At 40.9% G+C, this 10390-nt stretch overlaps 1 protein-coding gene across 3 annotated transcripts; it reads right to left on the bottom strand.

The window, feature by feature from the left end:
• Window positions 1–252: 252 nt before the first annotated feature.
• Window positions 253–10390, bottom strand: LOC148865898 (single myb histone 1-like). 3 transcript variants are annotated; one of them, XM_088974275.1, is made up of 7 exons: window positions 10201–10390; window positions 9219–9409; window positions 8001–8260; window positions 7472–7556; window positions 6681–6764; window positions 5880–6278; window positions 253–578 (listed from the first exon to the last, which is right to left on the bottom strand). In XM_088974275.1, exons 2-7 carry the CDS (start codon window positions 9366–9368, stop codon window positions 564–566), a joined length of 993 nt encoding a protein of 330 aa, XP_088830401.1. In that variant the 5' UTR covers window positions 9369–9409; window positions 10201–10390; the 3' UTR covers window positions 253–563. The 3 variants fall into 3 exon arrangements, with proteins under 3 accessions (XP_088830401.1, XP_088830402.1, XP_088830400.1); XM_088974276.1 differs by having other exon boundaries at window positions 8001–8264; window positions 10201–10379; XM_088974274.1 differs by lacking the exon at window positions 253–578 and having other exon boundaries at window positions 5692–6278; window positions 10201–10358.

The raw sequence follows: 10390 nt of genomic DNA on the forward strand, positions 1-10390 counted from the left end.
ACATATCATTTTGGAACTCCACTGATATGCCCCTATAAAGGGTGTATTGGAGATCTGACTGGTTCAAGGGATGGAAGAGACCTAAACCACCCTGTTTCAGAAAAAAAAAATAAAAAAACAAAAAAAAAATAGTATCAATTCACCCGATACGCCTATGCCGGTTGCTACCATGATCCCCCACTGAACACTACAAGTGATGATTGATATTTGAAATTGAAGCCAGTACAAATAGAGAAGTTGAGACCCAATGCAATGCCAAAAAGAAGCTTTTTTTGGGCTTTATCTACAAAAATGAACCAATACATGTATACTCATTTTCTTTGACATATCTCATCAACAGCTCTACCATCAAAGCTCATTTAAGTCAAAAAAATCTGAGATCAACACAGAATAAGTCTACAAAAAATTGGAAACTTCCTCTTCTTTACAATATGATTTTTAAAACTGAAAACCTGTTCAATGCACCCACCAGTCCCTATACGAGTGACCGGGGTTCTATGAACAAAATGAGGAACAGTCTTGAGATGCTGATTTTTCCTTGAGCTGAATCATGATGTTTATGGTCAACCGTGAACCATCTGCAGAAGCAAAAGATTCCTGTAAATATCACCACTACAAGGAATAAAAATATTAAGATTGATCTTATGCAGGTATTAGGTGTTAAATGCTAGTACAGAACAGCAATGTCAGATCTGGTAGGTTCGTTTTTTACCCCAGAATGGCTGCTGCAATATCTGCATGGCAAAAGAACCCTATGGTGCCCAGTTAATTGAAACTTTGCACTGATCTGAATAGTCAACAAACTTTTGGTGACCGGTCATAAGGCTTTCGAAGGTCAGATTCGTTAGAATCTGTTAGGAACTTCGTTGGAAGGAGAGAGATTAATGCCGAAAGAATTACTGTATTATTTCTCTTTGTGATTCACTACTTATACTGTTTACAGTTTTTGATTTCTTTCTGTTACAGCTGTTGCAAGTGGACGATTAGTTGTCCTGACGTGGCCTCCTCTTGTAAAACTGATTAACTGCTTTCTGTTGGTCTGTTCCAGTAGTCTTTACAATCCCCCCCCCCCTCCATTAGAGTGACCTTGCCCTCAAGGTCTAATGTGGGAAAATATTGCAGATCTAAGTAGGATTCCCAAGTTGCATCCTCTTCTGAGAGTTTAGACCAAACAACTAATGCTTCTGGTATGACTCTTCCAACCCGGCACACCCATCTGAAATCAATGATGTGGGCTGGCTCAATCTGCACTAGTCCTTCCTCTGAAAATGTGGGAAGGGTCGCACTTGTAATGACTCCTGGCTTCAGCCCTTTCTTCAGTAAGGAGATAAGGAATACAGGGTGCAGTTTTGATGTTGCCGGAAGGTGCAGTTTATAGGTCACTGCCCCTATTCTCTCAAGGATTTTAAATGGTCCAAAATAGCATGGGCTTCCACTGTTGGCTTGCAACTGAAATCAGTCTGAAAGGTTGTAATTTGAGAAACAACCAATCACCGACTTCATATTTGACATTCTTGTGATGTTTATCATAGGTGTGCTTCATCCATTTCTGTGCCTGTAAGAGATGATGTCTCAGTTCCTTTAACACTTCATCTTGTTGCGTCAGCTATTCTTCTAAGGCCGCTACTGTGGTGGTCCCTTTTTCATAAGGAAGTAGAGGGGGAGGATCCCGACCATATAGAGCTCTGAAGGGTGTCATCCCAGCGGTGCTATGGAAAGTGGTGTTGTACCACCATTCAGCCCTGTGGATCCACTTCACCCATTGTCTTGGTCGGTCCTGCGAAGTATCTGAGATATGTCTCGAGACTCTTGTTAACCGCCTCTGTCTATCCATCAGATTGGGGGTGATAGCTAGTTGATTTGAAGAGTTTAACCCCGTGTAGGAGAAAAAGCTCAGCCCAGAAACGACTCATAAAAAAAGGGTCCCTATCCGATACAATTGAGCTGGGGAGCCCGTGTAGGCGCACAATTTCCCAGAGGAACAATTCAGCAACTGTGACTGCTGTAAATGGGTGTGATAGAGGAAGGAAATGACTATATTTCGTCAATCTATCCACTACCACAAGGATAACTGTTTTGCCGGTAGAAACAGGCAATCTTGTGATGAAATCCATTGATATATCATCCCAAACTTGGGTTGGTATTGGGAGTGGTTGCAAGAGGCCTACTGGTGTTGTAGTGGCCGACTTGTTTTGTTGGCATACTGCACACCCGGCTATGAAGTTCTAGATAGATGTACGCATGTCGTTCCAATGGAATTGTTTAGCGATGCGTTTTTGTGTTCGTAGGATGCCAGAGTGGCCACCTGTGGATGAGGCATGGAATAATTCCAAGAGCTTCCTGAGATGAGCAGAATCCATCGGAATTTCCAGGCGTCCTTTGAAGAAGAGTAGAACATTCTTAATGGTGTACCCGGGGTGTAGTGAGGGATTTGCCAATACTTGGGCCTTCAACTGCTATAACTCCCTATGGGATTGAACTTCTTTTCGAAGTAGATCCAAGAGTGGAGAAGTTGGGGAAGATACTAGTATCTAAAATGATTGTGGGTGCTGTGAGAGGGCGTCAGCCACCTGGTTAGCAGCCCTTGCTTTGTATTCAATTATGTAGTCGTACCCTAGTAGCTTGGATATCGATCGTTGTTGTTCCGGGGATAGGACTGATTGATCCTATAAGAACTTCAAACTTTGATGGTCGGTCCGAATTATGAACCGTCTACCGAGCAAGTAGGATCGCCAACGTTGGACTGCTAAGATCACTGCTATTAATTCTTGTTCATAAACTGATGTAGCCCACTTTTGTGATGATGTTAAGGCATTGCTGAAAAAGGCTAATGGTCGCCCCTCTTGCATGAGAACAGCCCCAACACCTTGACCGGAGGCATCACACTCAATGATGAAGTCTTTTGTGAAATCGAGCAATGCTAATGTTGGAGGGCTCACAACTGCCTGTCTCAACTGCTCAAAAGCTTGTTGAGCCTGGGTTGACCAGTGAAAAGCATCTTGTTTCAGCAATTGGGTCAACGGGGTAGCTATTAGGTCGTAGTTTTTTATGAAGCGGCGGTGGTACCTAGTCAGGCCCAAGAAGGCCCTCAACTCTCACACTTTTGGGTTGCGGCTAGCCTATTATATTGGAGATTTTATCTGGGTCGGCCGCTATAGTTCCGTTCTCTACAACATGTCCCAAGTAGTGAACTTGGTTTTGTCCAAATGAGCACTTGGACTCTTTAGCGAACAACTGGTGGGCCTCAAGTGTTGCTAGGGTGATGACCTGTAGATGATTCAGATGTTCCTCCCAATTGAGGCTATAGACCAATATGTCATCAAAGAAAACAAAGATGAACTTACGCAAATATGGCCGGAATATGTCGTTCATTAATGCTTGAAATGTGACTGGAGCATTGGTCAGCCCAAATGGCATGACCAGGAACTCATAGTGGCCATCATGGGTCCTGAAAGTCGTTTTGTGAACATCCTCCCTATGTATCCTTATTTGATGATACCCAGCTCGTAAATCTAATTTTGAGAATATGGTGGCTTGATTGAGTTCATCAAGCAGCTCATCACTAATCGGTATGGAAATTGGTCTTTAATGGTGATATTGTTGAGGGCTCTGGGCTTGATTGAGTTCATCAAGCAGCTCATCACTAATCGGTATGGAAATTGGTCTTTAATGGTGATATTGTTGAGGGCTCTGTAATCAATACAAAATCGCCACGTCCCATCCTTCTTTTTGACTAATAATACTGGTGAAGAGAATGGATTGTGATTGGGTTGTATTATTCCTTGCTTAAGCATATCTTGAACTTGCTTCTCAATTTCAAATTTTTGAAAGTAAGGGTATCGGTAGGGTCTTACATTGGTTGGGGCAGCTCCCAACATGAGGGGGATGCGGTGGTCATGCTCCTAGCGTGGTGGAGGTTCTTGGGGTTCTTCTAACATGCTGCCATATTGCTAAAGGAGTTGTTGTAGGCGGCTTTGGAAGTCTCTAGGCCCATTTGGGCTAATGTTAACTAAAGATGGGCTGGTCCAATTTGAGTCCATGTGCATGAATATGTGTTGATCCGGATCTCCCATTTGCTTTGTTAATGTTGCAAGACTGATGGGCCTTGGACCCTTCCATGATTTCCCTTGTAAATGGACTGTAGAGTTCCCTGATGTAAAGTCCATGGTGAGACAGGCCCAATCACAGATAACGGGCCCCAGTTGTCTTAACCATTGAATGCTTAGCACCACGTCTGCTCCAATGAGATGAAGAGAATGTAGGTCCACCGCAAACTGGTGACCCTGAACCTTTAGTGGTAAGCCCATGCAAATGCTATTACAAGATAGGCTATTACCGTTGGCCACATGAACCGTAAAAGTCGTTGTTGGTTGAACCGGGAGTCTCATTTTATCCACCAAGACTTGAGTTGTGAAGTTAAGGGAACTGCCACTGTCTATGAGGGTTGACACTTGGCATCCCTGGATTAGCCATGCAACTCTCATTGTTTGAGGGGACGCAAGTCCCGTAAGGGCTTGTAGAGATATTTCAGGTGTGCCATTAGGTTGTATTTCCCACCCTGGGTTAGGTTCATTGCAACCGGTGAGGTTGTCTTCTTCTTCGGCATTTATTTGGAGGAGAAATGCTTGTTGTTTCTTACACCGATGGCCCGGCCCGAATTTCTCTTTGCAGTTGTAACAAAGTCCTTTGTCTCAACGGGCTTGCATCTCTACCCAGGTCAACCGTTTGAAAGGAACCAATGGGCATGGGCCCAGTATTCCTTCCTCTTTGTCTGGTGTTGTCGTCTTGGTTCCTGGACCCCAAGGCCATTGCACCTTTCTGCTTGAGGGAACTTATCCTCATACAATCTTGCTAATGTTGCTGCATTTATGACTGAAGTGAGTTGCATCGCCTTCACTTCCAGTCGCAGTTCTTCTTTTAGGCCATCGATGAAACTTCCCTGATCCCACCTGTCGTAGTTTTGCCAAACTCTCATCATGATCTTCGAACCTAGACGATCCAAAACGGATAGTCATGGCATCAGTGAAGTTTGCCCAAGTTTAACGAGGGTGCCCCCGTTGGTACCATTGAAACTAGAGGATAGCTTCCCCTTCAAGATGCGCAGAAGCCAAAGCTACCCTGTCTTGCCCAGGTGTCTCATGGTAATTGAAGTACCATTCGGCTTTGAGAATCTAGGGAGTTGAGTCACCGCCTGAGAAGATGGGAAAATCGATTTTGGCTGCTCTCGTTGTTGCCGGCCCTGTTCTGCGATTGTTTTCATTGTTGTGCTCTTCTTAGCTTCTTCTGTCGTTGTTCATTGCCACCTGCTCCAGCCGATTGAGGAGAGCAGTGAAACCTTCCTTCATTTTTTTGGGATCTGAAGACATTCCATGGATCTCTACCTCCATCTGATCCACTCGAGTGTCTACTGACGTGTTTCTTGTGTTGGTCATGCTAGCTCTGACATGTTAGGAACCTGCCTAACTCAGGACTCTTCGAGGGAGCCAACCTCTTGAATTCATTGGAAGGAGAGAGAAATTAATGCCGAAAGAATTACTGTCTTATTTCTCTTTGTGCTTCACTACTTATACTGTTTACAATCTTTGATTTCTTTCTGTTACAGCTGTTGCAAGTGGACGATTAGTTGTACTAACGTGGCCTCCTCTTGTAAAACTGATTAACTGCTTTCTATTGGTCTGTTCCAGTAGTCTTTACAGAATCACCTAATTCTTGATTATTTTTTCCATGCTATCTTATCCATCCCCCACCTTATGCCTGCATGTGAGTGTGTGAGTGTGTGAGTGTGTATTTTTTCCATGCTATCTTATCCATCCCCCACCTTATGTCTGCATGTGAGTGTGTGAGTGTGTGTGTGTGAGAGAGAGAGAGAGAGAGATTACTCCCACAGATGAAGCAGTTAAGTTTTTCAAAGTTAGCCTTGCTGCTTCAGCAAATGCTTGTGCAGCTTCTGCATCAGCTTCTGCCATCTCTGCTTCCCGAGCTGCTGCTTCAGCTTCTACCATTGCTGCTTCTGCCTCTGCAACTGCCTTAGCGGCAGCAGCAGCTACCTCCTCTGCAGTCATGTTCCTCATCTTTTGAAGTTCAGCATCAATCTGAAACTTTGTAAGAGGCTTGACATCTTTTTCTTCGATTTTTTTGCAATCTATCGGCCTTCCCTCCAAAAGTAGAACGTCAGGTTTTCTTTCTTCCAGCAGAACTGGACATGGTGGAAGTGGAGCGTCAGGTTTTCTTTCTTCTAGCAGAGCTTGACTTGATGGAAGCCGGTACTTGCGATTTACCTGCCAAAGGCAATAGTAGACATGATGGCTTAACTATATTGGCTGAAATGGTGAATATTTGAGAGAAGAGCTGTCTTTGACGGATACTTGGTTAACACATGTTATGTCTTCTAGAGAGAAACTGACTTAAAGCTTAAACCCAGTTACATGCAAATCTTATCCACAAGTCGAGATTAAATGGGTTCTACAGGATTAGAAGCCTATCATGTAACTTGATCTCAAGATTTAAAGATGCTACAATTTTTGGTGGGTGGCTTTATACACACTTTGTTCATCCAAATTTCTCAGTATTTAAACAAGATTTCCAGGGTTACAAGGGTAAAGTGGCGACCTTCACACAATTTTTATCACCTTGCATGACATTGGACTAGTTACTAATAAGAGGGTTGTAGAGTCCTTTACCTTTATGAGTTTTCCACTTGATACCAAAGCATTTAGCTTCATACTCAAGACCTTGTTGAACTTTTGGACTCTGCAGTATTTTTCCTATGCAATGACAACTGTTAATGTTAGAAATAATTTCCATATAGAAATAAACATAATTTGAACAAAAATATAAAGTCTGTTTAGTGGAAAATTTCAGGGCTTCAATTAAGATATGAACTAATTATGGTAAAATAGATACAGGGTATAACTATAGAAGAATAAAAAACTCAGTTCACTGGACAAACTGGTGATTTCAGAATCTACAATCTGTAGAAATAAAAATGTTTTATTTGGGAATTAAAAACTGGAATCCAAGATAAGGACCACAGTTGAGGTCTGTAGGTGTTTGGACTTTGGAACTTTGGATCATGCCCTGAAACCTATCAAGTATCAACTGAAGGATTGCTGTGACCTTGGGTCTGCATTATTTTCTAAACTTTATGCCTTTCAAACTCTTATGCCATAGGTTAGGAAAGTACCATTTTTGGTTGTGAAGGACAACACCCAGTCTACCCCTCCCAAGACCCCAGAGAGCTGGGACCAACATTGGGTAATGACCTTTTTTTATGCCATTCAAAGACAACAGTTTCTATTCAAATAATGGATGTATTTTGCAAGTAAAGGAATTCAAAGACAACATATCCAAGCGAACAAAATATTGGACTTCAGATAGTCCCACTTCTGTTTGTTAAGAACAAAACTTAGAGACATTAATCCACTACTCCTTTTGTGTCTTTTTTTCTGGGGGAGCGGATGAAGAATAATACCTCTATATATGTTGCTATAGCACTCTTGTTAGATCCATTTCGCTCCTTTAATATGGCTACAGCTTCCAATATTAGATCCTCTAGCCTAAAGATACATCAGTAAAAAATGAGTAGTGAATTCCATAGGTTGCATATAAACCAAAGAAATGAATACCATTCAATGTTTGTACTTGCATTTTTCTTGATATGGATCATCTAATTGGTTTACCATTTTTTGGATTAATAATAACCAAAATCATAGAAAGGGATATCTTAAGCATTATGATGAGGGTGATTCCGAGGCTATAGCTCATACAAATCGATAGCATTTGCATGCCCAAGTAATAACAATATGCCAATATATCTATAGCCTATCATATGTCAGCATAACTATATTAGTACTGCCATGATACGAATTTTCAGTAATTGCATAAATTAAGATTGGTAATTACAAATTCGGCACTCTAGACTGCTAGGGAGTTTTGGTCTTGCAGAATATCAAGAAAAATGAACCTCTCTACGCAAAGAATTATAAAAACATGATTCCTACCTTGAAATTGAATTCTTCAACGGACTGGAATTCTCTGCCAATTTTTCTGGACCAGAAATAGCAAGAGGCCTAGCATCAATAATTTCATCTTTTATGCTCCCAATTTCTGTGCTAGAAGCCATCTGATCATTTTTTGGATCAGAAGAAGCCTTCTGATAATCATCATGCTTGGGGATCTGTTGATTCCATTTCATTAATAACCTAGCCCTCTCCCGTGATCCACCTCCATTCTCCATAACTCTCACATTTCTGTATTTGTCCTGTCTAGATATGAAAAATCATACATCAGTGCCAGTTATAATCCAATAAAAACAAATATAATTCTGCTCAGTCCAGTTAATTGTAAAATGCAAGACACCCTCTTGTCCAGCCCCCCCCCCATCCAAAAAATAAAAAGGAGAAAAAAAAGAGTCCTCATCCTTATCCCTTTTCTTACAAGTGGTCATCATAAACCCTCTGATGAGCCTCTTATCTTTTCGAAGGAACCATCAGACCAGTTAAAATCACCTGACCTGAGACTCTGAGAGTTATTGCTTAGTGTTGGTTATTTGTTTTCTGTATATCCAATATTATACATGCTTGGGGAAGTCTGGAGGACAACATTTTTGTTTCCCACAAGGCCTGCCAGTCAACCTATCGATACTCCCTTATCATTCAATGAGAAGGATTTTGATGGGGTATCGATTAAAATTGTACCAAGAAAGTAATTTTAATGATTCCATAAAAAAAGAGTAAAGTAGTCTAATAGTATTGGGAATGTATAGCCAAATGACTTATGTACCAACCCCATATAGCTGGGAGATAAGGCTTAGATGATGATGAGGACCTATCAGTTATCTATTTCATATAACCTAAGAACCCAGGATAATGCAAAAGGTAGCTCAAGATCTAAACATCCAGGACAACAGGCAAACATCACATGATAAGATGTTAGATGTAAATCCATCAGGAAAAAATTCACAAAAAAGATATTAAATGCAAGATAACAAATTTCTGATGTCTGTCGCAAACACCACCTATTATATTTGCTGTCCAGTAAACAAAATAATATATATAATAGAAGAAATCATTATTTTATGATATTGTAGCAAAGGATGACAAAGATTCCATCTGAAAGATTAAGACTAAAAAAACCCAACCACCCCAGCATATCTAGTTCCTTCCTAGAAGAACTTACTTATATTCTCGTTTAGTGAATTAATGCCAGATAATCAATACCTTGAGGTCCACATTCGAACGTGAAGCCAATGCATGGCTGAATTCTGGGTCTCTTAGTATTATTTTCCATTTGCCTGGCCCATGTTTAGCAATTCCAGCTCTAAGTGCAGCTTCTTCTTCAGGCGTCCACTTCTGCTTAGGCGCACCCATTGACTTTAAACCTAAGATTCCAAATAAACTGACCTAGTAACCTGTATATAAACAACAAAGGGAACCATCACTTGATAAGATTCACAAATGTATCTTCCACAAATTGAAAATTCAATAGAAAAAAACAATCCTATAATATCACTTAGGCTGTGTTTGGTTTGAAGGAAAAAGTAGGGAAAGGAAGGGATAGGCAGGGAGACCTAATACAAGGTTTGTAAAGGTTTCCCTACATTTCCCTTCCTTCCCCTACCTTTTCCTTCAAACCAAACATAGCCTTATTATAATCTAAATTATAGGGAATATTAAAAACGAAGAATTCCATTCACCTAAGTTTCTGTCTTCTATCCAGCTTATGATTTCTCACTACTAACAACGATGAATAGAGTTGGAAATTCGACAAAAAACCTCTAGTTTCTCCTCTATGAATAGTCCGATTAAGAGAGAGGAAAGAAAAGAAACTTTAAGGTGGAAGTAAGACACAGAAAATCCTAGATAACCAATCATACATCTTCGTATGGACTGAATTGTATGAAGAGAAAACCGAATTAGACAATCAGAAACAGAGGCAGAGGCCATACATTAAAACCAAAATTCAGAGTTGAAAATATGGTTCAAGTCCAAACATGAAATAGAATTTCTACAAGATCAAAAACTAAAATATACAATCGGGAATGCAGATTGCTCATCAGAAAATAAGTCCCCAAAAAATTCAGTAAACTAAAAATACGGAAACATCAAACCAATCACCAAAAACCCTAAACCCCACCTCTATCTCCCCAAAACAATATAAGAAAATTCAGAAAACTTCGCAAGTATTTTGCAAAATAGTAACCTATAATCGCGGCCATGAATGGATTTCGACTTTTCCGGCAAATGCCAAGCGGAAGCTTTTTTCTCTGTTTCTTCGGCGACGTGCTTGCGGCTTGCGGTGGCCAGATACGGGCGTTTAAAACCAAGCTACCGCCTTCCGGTGGTCAGATATGGCTTTTCAAAAAAGATTTGGACTTCGGAATCATTCAAAA

The sequence above is a fragment of the Nelumbo lutea genome, chromosome 3 (assembly GCF_056320005.1).
Source record: "Nelumbo lutea isolate HS-2025 chromosome 3, American lotus-T2T, whole genome shotgun sequence".
Classification (NCBI taxonomy): domain Eukaryota; kingdom Viridiplantae; phylum Streptophyta; class Magnoliopsida; order Proteales; family Nelumbonaceae; genus Nelumbo; species Nelumbo lutea.